A 15,525-nucleotide genomic window follows, 5' to 3' on the forward strand; every position below is an offset into this window, starting at 1 on the left:
GGACTCAGGGAGGAAACCGGGATCTCCAGAGGAAACCCCTGAAAAACACAAACGGGACTCGAACCCCTGAAACAGACGGGACTCGAGCCCCCAACCCTGGAGTTCTTTACCACTAATACTTTAAATAATGATTTATATTTTAAATTTCTGCTGAAGCTGATGTGAATATGTGAATATGGTTCCTCTAAAAGCTCCTTAGAGCATTTCTTTCATTTCTAATCATTGTGTACATTTGTTTCTGAGGTGAGGTGATTGAGGAAGCAGCCAGCTGGAGGCGCTCAAGCTAGTCACAGCTGCGGGTTAGCTTCAGTCTCTGGGTAGAGGAAGTGAGGCAAGCGCTGCCTCTAAACTTTCTTTGTTTTTATACTCAATTTTATATTAGCATGAAGCTTAGTTTCTTTTAACTGGTAGGAATTATTCTTATATCCGATGTTGACTTGAACACCTTGACCTCATTTCATGCTTTAAAACCCGTATCGATTCTACCGGACCGTAGTGTTTTGATGAATGATGTTTTTTTGCTAACGTTAGCTTATTAGCTAAACCTAAGGGGTTTATTAGCTAAACCTAAGGGGCTTATTAGCTAAACCCCACTGGTGGTGGTGGCGATGGTGGTTTTATACGTATCTTTTGCTAAATATCAGCGTAATTTGTCGTATTTTTCGTATTGACCGACTGTCCAGTCTGATAATAAGCAATTTTGCTGTACAACATTTTAATTACAACGTTTTTGAATGAACTTGTTTCAGTTAGAAAAGGATTAGCTTTCATATTGTATACCAGTTAACGCTATGTATGATTGTTTACAGTCAGCTTCCTCTGTGCAAAACTGGAAAACTTTGGCATCATCATCATCTTTCATTAGTCTTCTAAGAGCCATGGCTAAACCTAAAAGACCTGGTGAGTTCATTAAACCTTTATTATCATAACAGACACTGGTATATTTTAAATCACAGACCATTTCATAATACGTGAGACAGAAGGTTTCCTAAAACTACAGGTAACACATTATGACTGCACATTTTGTACATCACTGCACATTTTGAATGAATGAATGAATGAATGAATGAAGGAAGGTTCTATTTATTTATTATGTATATATGTTTTTTTTAATGTATATTTATTTATATGCACAGTCTAAGGAGGAGTAGGCAAGGATGTCATTTCTCCACAGCTTGTATACTTTATGTAACTGTAAGTGACAGATATTCTTGTATCTAAAACCACTGATTATCACCTTAAATGTTTAGTTAAGTCACAATGGTGCAGGTGCAGGTCGCGGTCATGCAGGTGAGGTTGTGGTCGTGCAGGTGTAGGTCACGGTCGTGCAGGTGCAGGTCACAGTCGTGCTGGTCACGGTCGTGCTGGTCGCGGTTGTGCAGGTCGCGGTCGTGCAGGTCGTGCAGGTGCAGGTTGCAGTAATGCAGGTCACGGTTGTGCAGGTCACGGTTGTGCAGGTTGCGTTTGTGCAGGTTGCGTTTGTGCAGGTTGCGTTTGTGCAGGTTGCGGTTGCAGTTGTGCAGGGCGCAGTCGTGCAGGTGCAGGTGCAGGTTGCAGTCATGCACGGCACAGTCGTGCAGGTGCAGATTGCAGTCATGCACGGCGCAGTCGTGCAGGTGCAGGTTGCAGTCGTGCAGGTGCAGGTTGCGGTCGTGCAGGTGCAGGTCGCGGTCGTGCAGGTCGCAGTTGTCCAGATGCAGATTGCTATCGTGCAGATGCAGGTTGCAGTCATGCAGGAGCGGGTCACAGTCATTTAGATATAGGTTGCAATCATTCAGATAGATGTCACAGTCGTGCAGATTGCAGTGCAGGTGCCAGTTTCAGAAGTGTAGGTTGCCCTCATGCAGGTGCAGGTTGCAGTCGTGTAGGTTTTAGTTCATGTTCACATCAAACATGAGAATGGGGAAAATTCTTACCTCAGTTACTTTAATCTGGGTGATGTTGTCTGTGTCAGATGGGCTTGTATGAGTATTTCAGAAACCGCAGTATTGAAGAGTTTACACAGAATAGTGCAAAAACTCCCAGTGAGCGGCGGCTCTGTAATTCTGGCTACACATTTTTGTTGTGAGATGTCAGAGTAGAACATCCAAGAACGCTACATTAACTCTAATAACCACTCTTTACAACCGTGTTGAAACACATCTCAGAATTCACGACACACCAAATTGCAGTGATATATCTACTCCAGAAATTTAAGGCACAATGGGGACAGATTTACCAAAACTGGACAATTGAACAGGGTTTTAATCCTACTATACCTGATGTATTGAAATTCTGGGCATTTACTGTGTATTACCATATTCCCACCTTGTATCAGAGAACTAAGGTCCCAAGTCATAACCAACATTTTTTTTGCTCTGTTCTATGGTTAGGTTTAAAGTATTGCCAAGATTTAAAGACCGAGAGACAGCTAAATTAATAAAACATTTGTGTTCCATTAATATTCTTTAAATTGGTAATAATGTGAGCCATCTCTGTTATTAATTATTTTGAAATGGTGTGATGGCAGATAATTACTATAGATGTTTTGCTATAGTAGCAACATGTGTCAGTATACAGCTGTAAATTTAGGGGTAAAAATGTTCTATTAATTACCATAGATGGCTTTAACAATTATATTCATATTTCTTTAGGTGTGGACAAGCCTGGTGATGCATCAACACGAGGGAGGAAAGCTAAACTTAAGCTCAAGAGTGGAGGCTCAGAGTCGGAGAGAAAACAGAAAGACACAGAAGCAGGTCTTCATTCGCTTTTTGGACAGACTGCATCAAAGGCCACATCCAGCAGAAAAGGATCAGTCCCAGCAAGTTGCCCACCTCAGAAGACCCAGATTGCAGGTCCTGATGTTGCACAAAGTCATGCAGTTAAGTCTCTTCAGAGGTCATCCAGGACTACAACTTCTTGGAGAACAGAGATGGATAAAACAAGCTCAAAAGGCTCTGACGAGGGATCTAGAGGACCTACGCTGGTGCAATCACGCTTGGCATGGAAGACCATGGCCAGTCCTCCTCCTACTGTAGATGCACTCAAGGTCAGATAAAGACAGTGTGGGAAAAATATACACATTCATAACTAAATACTAGATAATACTAAGTAATTTATCTCTATATTGTCATGCAGTCGTAATGCCCAGTCTGTTGCTGAAAAACTTAGTATTCAACTGTCTTAATCCATGGTTTTGTGTGTGCATGTAAAGATCCTAAATACAGAAAAAAGAGCTGATGTAGAGCTGAAGATTATGCCGTCTACTCGGTTAAAGCTCCCGGAGAAACCCAAAGGCTCAGAGCAAACACAAGCAGGTCAGTATTCTGCTTCTTCTACTATGGATTTCTCAGACATTTAGTGCTGACTGGAAAAGGTCCCAAAGCAACACTGTCTTTTCTTTTGGTTTATATGCAGTTTTAAAGAAGAAGAAAAAGAAGAGGAAGATGGGCTTGTATAGTTTTGTTCCCAAGAAGAAAACCAAAGTGTCAGCTCAGCCGAACCTCACCTTACCTACCTCAAATAGCCAAGTGAGCGATCGTTTCAATGACATATTGTGGATATATAGTGAATAGGAAGCCATTTGTGGTTCATTCTGTCTGCTCTTTAGAAAAAGCAACTTTTTAAAGGGACACAGCACTTTCTTCTTTCCTCTCTGTGTTGCCTGTTTTGTAAAGACCAGATTATTGTATGTTGTCATTAGAAACCGTTGTCATGTGGAGTCAAAGGAATACAGCTTCCTTTAGAGGAGGCTTTTAAACCCAGAACAAACTGCGATAGCAAAGAGACGCCGATCGAAAAAGCAGTCGATCTTCAGGACATGAGTGAAAGTGTGCCATCACCCGAACATGTATGTGAAGAATATACAGAGCTCCCTCTACACACACTGGCACAGGAAAGCGTTCTGACGGCGATAAACACAGGTATGCAGTACGGACCCTGACACCGCATTCTCATATCAGACAATATGACATAGAAGCAAAACCAAATTAAGAGGGAAAAAAAGAAGAATAAGGTCAGAGGACTAGTGATGGTTATTGAAAATAGCTCAAATTAATTTCTCTTATGTGAAATTGCTCATCAAAGCCTTCGGACAGTGTTAATCTACCACCTTACCTATAGGGTGAACTGCTGTTTACTAGGAAAAAAGGTTGCAACATTTTTTTTATGTCAAAGAAAATAGTCATTTGAGTCCAAACTTATTTTAGATGCCCCCAAAACACAACTTTAACATGTTTTAATCTCAAACCGGTCATTAGTCATGTGTCGCTGCTTTCTTGTCATCACGGTGTGTCCTGTGTAGTGAACAAACAAAGCAGCTACACAGATCTTTGGTATTTAGCCGAGTATTAGCATAGAATTTCAATTAAAAGATTCGTTATGAATCACAAGTAAGCTTCTCATGGGTTTTTAAAAAAGAGCTATAGTGTAAACACTGACAAAAACATAAGGTATCTGAAGGTTGAAGTGCTAACTATGAACATCGACAGCTAATTTGGTCGTCACAGAAGAACTGAGGAATAACTGTTTTTACAGGTTTGCCCAAGGATAAAGAAAATCTGGAGTCGGATGAGACGATGGAGCCACCGCTGTGCAGCTGCCGCATGGAGACGCCCAGGAACCAGGATGTAGTAACACTGGCAGAGGGGAAGTGCATGGCTGTAGAGGGTGTTGATGGGAAGGTATCGCTCCCTTTGTCTCACACGCTTCACTTCCTCTAATCTCTCTCTTACTTCCTTACAATCCCTTCACTTTCTTTACCTTGTCGGAATTATTTCTGTTTACTTTCTCTTTCATTTTTGCTTCCCGTCCACTCTGAATTTTGACGCATCTTTTCCTCGGTTTTCGCCGCCTCTTAGTTGAGTTTATGCCGAAGACCGATCCAGAAGCAGGAGATGATGCGTCCGTCTCTGCGGATCCCGTTGCTGGTACTGTGTGAGGATCACCGGGCCGGTATGGTTAAACACCAGAGCTGCCCTGGCTGTGGCGTGTTCTGCAGAGCTGTGAGTACACACTGAGATGTTCTCCAGGGAGGAAAATGTTTAGCGGTTCCCACCTCGAGTTAAAATACCTTCTCGAAATGATTCTTTCCATCCATCCATCCATCCATCCATCCATCCATCCATCCATCCATCCATCCAGTACCGCTTATCCTTAATTTCTTTGTTAAAGGCACAACTAGGGAAAAGAAATAGATGTCAGATTCCTGTATCTGACCTTGGTGAATGATTTTTTTTTTGGTCCTAATACCAGAGACATCCTTATGACATTTTTAAATTTTCTTACCTTGTGATCTGGAATTGATGAAAACAATTACATGGATTATTCGTTATTAGTTTACTGTAATTAAAATATTCCATTAAAATATTCAGATCAGGTTACAAGCAAGCTCCTTATTCTATAACACTGAGCCTATTTAGCGGCTAATACTTCAACAAATACATATGCATATGAAATGAGCTAAATCTCAGGACGACTGTCTAACTGAACATGCTTAGCAACTTCTAGCTGGATCAATTCGCCATGTAAAGAGCCCCTGAGGAACCCTTGTTTCTAACCAGGGTATAGGTAATGGGTATAGATTAAAGGTCTTCTCAGGTCTAAAGAAATTTACCAGACCCGTAGTGACCCGAATCACTTTTTACCCGACCCAGACGTGCATACATTATTTTTTTTTTTAAGAAAGACACGACCCGAGAGAAACCCGAAAAAATTAGACCCGAGTCCGACCTGAACCGTTGGCAATATTTTTTGAACCCGACTGGACCCGAATGTTGCATAACTCTACACTAAAGTGGTTCATTGTACCAGCTCCAAACGTCCTCTGTGGGACGAAGCCTTTGGACGTCCACTGAGCCGAGGCCGACTCTAAGAATCCTGAGACATCTCCAATTAGACTCTGTGATACTAAGGAGATCTGAAGTCCATGATCCTTACACCAATACAACATTTATCTGACTGTATATTACAATCACACCCCCAGTGTCACCCATATGAGGATGGGTTCCCCCTTGAGTCCGGTTCCTCTCAAAGTTTCTTCCTTTACCAATTTAAGGGAGTTTTTCCTTGCCACTGCTACCTGAGTCACCTCAGACTTGCTCATAGGGGGATAAATACATACAGATTGTGAACTATTTATATCTAATAATAACCTAGAATTTTTATTCTGTTAATTCTTATTTCTTTTATTATTCGTTAATTCCTTTATCATTAATTATGTTTACCTTCTGCTCTATGTTTATGTTCTGTAAAGCTGCTTTGAAACAATGTCTATTGTAAAAAGCGCTATACAAATAAACTTGAATTGAATTGAATTGAACTAAAGTAACAGAGAGTGGATTAAAAATTGATTGACAGGTCCGTTTCAACGAAAATTAGCTTACCACCAGCCACACTTCGCCAGCCACATGTCTGCTCAAAAAGAGGAGAAGTTGGAAAAGGACTGGAGTCGATGCACACACGCGAGATACAGTAGTTCGGGTCTTCTCGGGTCCATTTGGAAAAAACACATTCATTTTAAATTACCCGAGACCCGATGCCGCTATTATTATACCCGACCCGTGTCCGAGGTCCACGTGAAACTTTTAGACCCGAACCCGCTCAGGTCTCGGGTCAGACCTCGGGTTTTCGGATCTAAGTGCACCCATGAAGACCTCTAGTATAGATCACAAATTGGAAATATAAGGGATTACATACAGTACGGTTCATACCTTACTTGGTATATCCATAGATATAGATGTACAGGCTTCTAATGTACACTGGTATCCTATTGTCTGGTCTGGCAAACACTTCCAACATAGAAACAACCATAAAAAAAGATGATGTGAAGAATTTTAGGTCTCTCTTTATTTAAATAGACTTTTGCTCTTTTGAGTCACAGCCAAAATCACCACAGAGTGCAGGGTTGCCTTTAAAGACTTTGGTACAATGAAGAGAGTGAATTTTTGACAGTGTGGGATTGAAATAGCTAGGCCTGACCTGGCCCTTGTGTTAAAGAACAGATATTTATAGAGCTGATCTACTATGGAGCATTATGGGGTTTTTTCCGAATACAATCTACAGGTCACAACATCAGTTCGGTTTATGCATAGCACAAATAACGCAATGAAATTTTCCTGGCACGATTGAAAGTCGACTCTTTCTCAGGGAACGTTTATGGAATGCCAGCCGGACGGACACATCTCTCACCGGTTCCACCAGAGCTGTGCGTCGACGATCCGTGGCCAGCTCTTCTGCCCTCACTGCGGTGAAGAGGCTACCCAGGCTAAAGAGATCACCATCTGTAAAGCTTCTCCTGTTACTCCTACGCCGCCCATCACTGTAGCTGCAGTACCCGAAGACAAAGGAGACTCCCCTTCGGCAGAGTAGGATCACGGCTGTAACAATTTCTATTTATACTTTTTAATTGTATTTAGTTTGTAAGATTTTATAAGGGCGACACGATCTTGGTTTTAATACGAAAGTATTGATCGATTTTTATATTTTTGTAGAAAGCTAAGAGCCGATCCTCCCGTGGAGCCTGCCGTAGAGTCGCTGGAGACGGTCCTGGAAGCACTGGAGGATGGAAAGTAAGCCCCCAAAAGTGTCTACATTTGCGTAAAACAGGTTTTTGTGGGTAAATATTAGGGGTGGCACGGTTCACAAAAACCCACAGTTCGGTTCGTATCACGTTTTAGGGTCACGGTTTTCGGTTCTTGGTATTTTTCCTTTTAATCTTCAACACTCCAGAAATTTCCTTCAGCATTTGATATATAGCTTATTAGCTTAATTATCCACAATTTAGGATTACAGTATTAACATTTTTTGTAATATAATCATGCATTAACTGAATTTGACTTGACTTTTAAGCACATTATTGGGACCATCTCTGAGTAAAAGCTAGGTGAGATTTTGATGCAGCACGAGAGAAGACATTGATGATGACATGCTTTTCGTTTATTTGGCAAAAAAAAAAAAAGGAGAATGTTTATTGTTATCTCTACAGGAACTTGTGCCTTGTTAGCACACAGAGACTGAAATGAACTTGTATTTATCAAACTGCCAACTTCAGTGTAGCTCTTACAAAAAATATTAAAGAAAAAGAGAGGAACTCTTACAAGCTCTGTCTTTTAAACAAGTCAAAATATTTTAAACATAAATATATAATATAATGTAATAACACAATATCATGAGGCTATAACAATAGCAAAGGCCATAATCATACCATCTTAACACAACGGTCATGTTAGAAGTGTTGCCATTAGCATATCGAATGCATTTTGCACAATGCTCGCACACACTCGCAGTTCTATCTACTGTTTTATTTCCGTTGTCATCGTAAGTAACATAAAATCCAAAATGTTCCCACACACCGGATTAGAACGACGCGGGCGCATCCGCCAACTCCGGGCAGCCTTCATTATCTCCTCCACTTGCCATTTCTGCAGCACTTCTTACTCAACTTTTACTGTCTATATGTGTGTTCGCGCGAAACTGTCTGAGGCGGTTCGGGTGTTTTTTCGTGTACCGTGCCACCCCTATTAAATATCTTTGAGGAATTAATTATTAAAACAACAAAGGCTTATTATGTCCCAGGATGTAACTGTTATTTTATTATAACAGGTTACTGAGATGCTTCTACTGAGAGATTCATAACATGCAGGCCCTCCTTTTTTTCATGAAATACCATCACAAGCACTTAATTTATTATTCATCATCAAAAGATTTTCCTCCACAGTGCATGGGTGACTTTAATAAACTCCGTCTATTCTTGACTTAAGAGCCCTGAAATATTTGCTGAATTAATTTGAAGTGCCTTTTTTTTTCTGCTCTCTTTCTAAGATATAAAAGGTCGAAGATTCCCCCGAAGCAGCTCTTCTACTCAGCTAAGCGAGGAGAGCTTCAGCAAGTCATGCACATGCTGGGTAAGGGGCTGTATGTGTGTGATCACATATGTAGCATAGATTCATTCGCACATTACACACCGCACTCACGTAAACACGCGTCGTCCTTTTGGCTACCAGTGGAAGGAACGGACCCCAACTTGCAGATGGAGAGCGAGAGGAGGCGCACGCCGCTCCATGCAGCCGCCGCTGAGGGACACAAAGAGATCTGCCACATCCTGGTTCAGGTACTGCAAAGCCCCATGAGGCTTTTAACATCATCATATCATCTCAGTGATTTATTTCAAACGTGTGTGCGTTCCTTTGAGGCGGGAGCAAACCTGGACATGTGCGATGATCAGCAGCGCAGTCCTCTGATGGACGCCTGTGAGAACAACCACATGGAGACAGTAGAGTACCTGCTGAAGGCTGGGGCCTCCACATCACACAAGGTAATGTATTTAGTGGGGATTAATAATAGCACTGTAAAATAAATCTGTAAATGTGCTGGGTCTAAAAGGGATGATATTAAAGACACTGAGATTCTATTGAGCTAAAACACTAATACAGTGCTGTACTAAACCTCTTAATGCTATCTGATTATCTTCACCCAGGATATAAGGGGCTCTACGTGTCTCCACATGGTGACTCGGGGAGGCCACATCGGGATCCTGCAGCATCTCCTCTCCTCTGCCTCTGTAGATGTGAACTGCAAGGTATGCAGGGATCCGTAGCTTTCATCCTCAGATAGAGACCTGAGACAGGGGTCCAAGGAGATCTCATACTTCAGTGCTTTTCTTACTTGGATGTTTTATTAGACAGTAGCTCTGATGTGATTCTGGGACAACATGGTGTCACAGATTGTGAGTTATTATATGTCAACTGATTGCTCTCAGGATGACGGAGGCTGGACCCCCATCACCTGGGCAACTGAAAACCTGCACACAGAGCAGGCGAAGCTGTTGATTGGCCGCGGAGCCGATATCCACATGAGAGACAAGGTGGGAGCCGGGATCGATGATCAGTATATACAGTTTGTAAAAGAATTTCCAGTCCTGTAATATTATATGTATGTGTGTGTGTGTGTGTGTGTGTGTGTGTGTGTGTGTGTGTGTGTGTGTGTGTGTGTGTGTGTGTGTATATATTCAAATTTAAAATGAACGCATAAAATAAATTCAGATTGAATTCATCCTTAAATTTTTTTTTCTGTATGTTTTTATAGTCCTGAAATGAGTTCCACCTCAGATTTCTAGTACAGCTGCTGAGTTCTGCAGTCTTTTTAAGGTGTCTGTAGTTTACCAGTAAAGCATATTAGGTCAGAGAGAAATGGAAGGTCTGGTCAGGGCTTTTCAGTGCAATTAAATTTCATCATGCAACCAACAGAGGGCTGTAAAAATCCACAATCGGCTCCTTTAAAATCACGTTTCATTTCATATCCTCATAACGACTTAAACGTCTGCTATTTTTATTAGAAATGTGAAAATCTTGTAGGTGAAAAGAGACCGATAAAGGATCCTATATCGTCCGTTAGATGTTATTTGTGACGTCATTTCTTTTTCTTCTAGGAGGAGAACATCTGTCTACATTGGGCAGCGTTTGCCGGCTGTGCCGACATCGCTCAACTGCTGCTGGAGAACAGATCAGACACACATGCTGTAAACATACATGGAGACACGCCTCTGCACATCGCTGTCAGACAGAACCAGCTGGATTGTGTCATGTGAGTATGGAGTGTGTGTGTGTGTGTGTGGGGGGGGGAATCAGCTGGAGACATACAGGCTAAATCCTGCATGTGTTTCTATTCGTTTAAGCAACAGACATTTTGTTTTACTCTGACTGATTAGTCTGACACTCTACATGTCCTATGATTGGTTGTCCTATGATTTTTTTTGTTTCATAGTTATAACAAACCTCTCTGTATGCAGGCTCTTTTTGTCCCGAGGAGCAGATGTTAACCTGAAGAACAAGGATGGAGAAACACCCTTGGACTGCTGTAGCATCAACTCCAAGATGTGGAGCGTCCTTAACACCAGCAAGAAGCTCACTGATGCCCGCCGAGGCAGAGACAGGCAGGCAGAGCAGCTCCTCTGCAGGTAGCTCGAGCTTCTCCTTCCATCAGAAATTTTTTTTTTATTATTTTTTTATATATATATATATAAACAAGGTCAATAATATAAAAGGATGTTTCTGGTTGAAGCAACCGTGAAAGGGAAAATGAAAGAAAAGAAAGCAAGAAAAGAATGGAAGGAAGGTATTAACAAATGAAGGAGCGTACAAAGGACAAAAAAAAGGAAGGAAGAAAAAGTGGAAGGATACAGGAGTGGAGAAGGGAAGAGGGGAAATGGAGAACAAGGGAGTATAAAAGAAAATCATTTAATAAAAGGGAGAAAAAAAACCCCGAAAAATAGAAGGAAGAACGAAGGAATTGGCGATCGGTGGTTTTTTAATTTATTAATTTTTTCAAAAATAAACCTCCGAAAAAAAAAAGGAAAAAACAAATGAACAAGAAAGAAAGAAAGAAACCAAAAGACAATGGGAAGAGAAAAACTGGCATTCAATTAAATATGAAAACTAATCATCATCATCGTTATATAGTAGAATAGCGATATTTTGGCAGGTTTGTGATCTGTAGCGTTTAAGACCATATTGCCGCCGCTTCTTGCAACGTCGTCAGCTTCAGATTTGTGTTTAATGTGGTGTCACATAGAGATCTGTCTCGGGGTTATGAGGACGTCCCTGTGACTTGTGTGAACGGCGTGGACCAAGAGCTCTGTCCAAATTTCAAATACGTCCCGGAGAACTGCTTCACCTCTCAGGTGAACATTGATGAAAACATCACACACCTACAGGTGAGTCCAAAATCAGACAAAAAAAAAATACGCACAGGTATCTTTATGTCGAGTAACACGGTCATTATTAGATTGATTTCACTCTGTGTTATTTATCGTTACCGATCGTTCTCTCGTGTCTGGGACGCAGCACTGCACGTGTAAAGACGACTGTTCATCCAGCAGCTGCATCTGTGGCCAGCTCAGTATACGCTGCTGGTACGACAGGGTAAGATGATACCTTTTTCCTGTTGTTGTTTTTTCTTTTTTTTTTTTTTCTTTCACTGCACGATTATTTTAAATGATTATTATATGACAGGATCAGTCAGTGTTCTTGCTGCTCTGTTCCTCTGTGCGATGACAGCAAACATTTTGCATGACCGCAATGTTGAAGCAGCTATTCTAATCGTTGCGTTGTCGTCCGTGCCGCGCTCAGGAAGGCCGTCTGCTGCAGGAGTTCTGTCGGGAAGACCCGCCCTTTCTGTTTGAATGCAATCACGCCTGCGCGTGCTGGAGAACATGTCGGAACAGAGTGGTGCAAAACCGACTGCGGTAATACCACGTAACACTGTTTCTGTCACGCGGCATGCGAATGCCGAGCTCATTAGACTCTAACGGCATTATGCTGTGTGTGTTTGTGTGTCATTAGGGTACGACTGCAAGTCTTTCGCACCGCCAAAATGGGCTGGGGTGTGAGAGCTCTGCAGGATATTCCCGAAGGAGCCTTCATATGCGAGTAAGACCTTTAAAGTGCTCACATCCATTAAAAAGCAATTACAAGGTTTTAATGATAGATATCACACCTGGACACAAGTGAGTGTGATTAACTCATTTACTTGTACTATTAAAAAAAAGAAACCTGTTTACTTCAAACACACTGAATTTTACCACTAAATATTAATAAAAAAAATCTGTAGTTAGTGACGCGGTGGTGAATCAGGTAGAGTTGTTGTCTCACAGCTCCTGTTGATCCTGAGCTCAGGTTACTGACTGAGTGGAGCTTCACGTGTTCTCTAGGTTCTAGGTGGTGCTCTAGGTTCTCCAGGTTCAGCCCAACTCCCAAAAATAACCTGGTTGGTGGATTGACTATGCTTAATTCCCTGTGTGTGTGTGTGTTTGTGTGTGTGTGTGTGTGGGGGGGGGGGGGTGTGGGGGAGTGTGGAAGTGTGTGTGTGTGGGGGGGAGTGTGGAAGTGTGTGTGTGGGGGGGGGAGTGTGGAAGTGTGTGTGTGTTTGGGATTGTGTGTGTGGGAGTGTGTGTGTGGGAGTGTGTGTGTGTGTGTGTGTGTGTGTGTGTGTGTGTGTGTGTGTGTGTGTGTGTGTGTGTGTGTGTGTGTGTGTGTGTGTGTGTGTGTGTGTGTGTGTGTGTGTGTGTGTGTGTGTGTGTGTGTGCATTACAATAGTCTGTCATCCAGCTTCGGTTCCAGACCCAATGCTTGCCTGATCAGGAAGAAAACAGCTAGTGAACAGATGTAACTGAAAATAAAAAACAACTCTTTTATGAAGTTACGGTTCTTTAGTTAGCCACTGAACCCTGAAGTGGTCGAGGCCAAATGTTTTGGGTTGTCCGTATTATTGTTAGTACAATAATTAATTAATAAGTAAATCAATTTTGCAGTCAAGATGAAATGTCTGGAATAGTTTTTATTAAGTCCAAGACTTTTGCCAATGTTCCAGAAGTTTAAAAAGAAGAAAAGGAAGTTGTTTCTACCACCAGCTGAACTATTACAAGTTGGCAATGACCCAAACATCACGATCAGTAACAAGAAGAACCGGACGTCACGTATCGGCATCGATTCTGCTTGTTTCTAAGAGCCTAGTCGAATCTGTGAAAAACATGTCATACAGATGTAGAGCTTTTCGTGACCTCTTTAAGTGAGTTTTGGGTAAACAGGATTCTGACAGAAAAGAGTCCATCACACGCACGCTGTAGATACGTTGCTGTTGGAGTGTTCCTTTATATAGCCTCCTCTTCAGAAAACTCTTTTCATTTTAATCGAATATGAAATAGAGCACAAAAAGGGAACCGTAATAGTTTTCATTAATTATTCATTCATTTTCGCCGTGATTAATTTCCTGCTTTTTTGGACCAAATCGTTTTTCGACTGCATGCGCAGGTTCGCCGGCGAGATCGTTTCAGACGGAGAAGCCAACGTCAGAGACAACGACTCGTACATGTTCAACCTGGACAATAAGGTCAGTGTCGTACTATTGACATTAAAACCGTGTCCAAAACAGACATTGTAGCGTTGAGCTTCATCTGGCCAATAGGTCGTGCTGTAGATTCTCACACACGTACAGTACATCGTCTCCTCGGCTCCCATTCTGATGGAATAAATGCTTTTTAATTTGTTGGGGTTTTTTTTTTTCCTCCTCTTCCAGGTTGGCGAGGTTTATTGCATCGATGCCCAGTTCTATGGCAACGTCAGTAGGTTTATGAACCACCTGTGTGAGCCCAATCTGTTTCCTGTGCGCGTGTTCACCAAACACCAGGACCTGCGCTTCCCACGTATCGCCCTGTTCTCCTGCAAACCCATACGAGCTGGAGATGAGCTAGGGTAAGGCTTTCGGTCTCTGGATCATTCTGTTCATCCATTCACACTCGCACATTCTGATTTTTTATTTTATTTTGTTCCTCTTACCCCAAGGTTTGATTACGGAGATCAATACTGGGAGATTAAGCGGAAGTTCTTCAGCTGTCAGTGCAGTTCTCCTAACTGTAGGCACTCGGGGGCTGGTTTGGGACGCGGCCATGTGGACAGCTCGGCCCAAACGCCCACCGTCCGGAGTTCCTCTCAGGTAGCCAGCACTCAGCACATTCGTTCAGCCAACACTGGACAAGCAGCAAGCCAACCCTGACCTGCCTCTGTGAGGACACTGCAGAGACGAACTGTCCGTGTATCACCTCCTGTTCTGATTTCTCGGTTGTCTTCTACCATGTTGTATTTTTTTATTATTATTTAAATCTATGAAGAGGACTTTTATAATGAAAAAAAAAAAACAATGCAGCAAAAGACTCATTTTAAAGCGGACTGTAGTTAGAGTGGAACGAATTCGGATAGAATCGTACCACATTTTGTTTAACTTGACTGAAGGATTATGAAATGCAATATATATTTTATCAATGATGTTTTTAAAACAGTCGGGACAGACGTTCACCCGATTGCCTGAGTTTTTAGATGAGTTTAAGATAACGCTTAACTCTTAAACAATGTATTTTTAGGGATTATTCATTTTATGTCATCCCGATTTTTATTATCGCTATAATGTTTATAATTATGATAATCATGCAGATTAAAGCCTTTTTATAGATATTTTCAATTATATGCTCGATATGCTGTCTTTTATTCATTTTTATCGCTTGTTCAATTGGAACCGAAATTCCATTTCTGTGAAATACGGCTCATCCTCGAGCTACGCTGCTTATGTATTTAACATCCTAGAATTGATTTATTTTCTGGTTCGGTTGCTGATGGAATTGTCTAGCAATGCAAAAACCACTGATTGGTGAAATGTAGCAGCTGCCAAATAACCGTGCCTTTTTTTTCGGTGCCTTTATTCATCTGGATGTGTTTTATCTCGGAGTGTATCAACAGCTGGTTAACTGTCAGATCATTTGCAACCCTGAACGCTCACCTGAACAGTCAGTGATGTCAGTTAAGGCTTTCAGGTGGAAAAGGTTACACGATGAAAACTGTACAGAGCGACGTCTCACGTTTCTGCGAAGAGGATCGCTTTGCCGGCACTACATCTAGAAACAAGAGGTTTACAAAAGAAAATTGCGCAACGGAATTAATGCTCCCTGCTGCTCAGTTCCTATGAGCCAAACAGACAGACCAAGAGTTCAGACACTTT

The 15,525-nt window shown here is 41.8% G+C and overlaps 1 protein-coding gene across 1 annotated transcript; it reads left to right on the forward strand.

Annotated features, from left to right (window-relative positions):
* The first annotated feature begins 252 nt into the window (after positions 1 to 252).
* ehmt1a (euchromatic histone-lysine N-methyltransferase 1a) lies at positions 253 to 14,994 on the forward strand. Its single transcript, XM_027162933.2, has 24 exons — positions 253 to 407; positions 810 to 900; positions 2,634 to 3,031; positions 3,197 to 3,299; positions 3,400 to 3,512; positions 3,686 to 3,905; positions 4,519 to 4,664; positions 4,842 to 4,985; positions 7,129 to 7,346; positions 7,473 to 7,550; positions 8,803 to 8,885; positions 8,985 to 9,091; positions 9,173 to 9,295; positions 9,458 to 9,559; positions 9,740 to 9,844; positions 10,409 to 10,563; positions 10,769 to 10,936; positions 11,551 to 11,692; positions 11,823 to 11,900; positions 12,108 to 12,223; positions 12,321 to 12,407; positions 13,788 to 13,866; positions 14,053 to 14,228; positions 14,319 to 14,994. Exons 2-24 carry the CDS (start codon positions 879 to 881, stop codon positions 14,527 to 14,529), a joined length of 3,174 nt encoding a protein of 1,057 aa, XP_027018734.2. The 5' UTR covers positions 253 to 407; positions 810 to 878; the 3' UTR covers positions 14,530 to 14,994.
* The last annotated feature ends 531 nt before the right edge of the window (positions 14,995 to 15,525 follow it).

Source organism: Tachysurus fulvidraco, chromosome 9 (assembly GCF_022655615.1).
Source record: "Tachysurus fulvidraco isolate hzauxx_2018 chromosome 9, HZAU_PFXX_2.0, whole genome shotgun sequence".
Taxonomy (NCBI): Eukaryota; Metazoa; Chordata; class Actinopteri; order Siluriformes; family Bagridae; genus Tachysurus; species Tachysurus fulvidraco.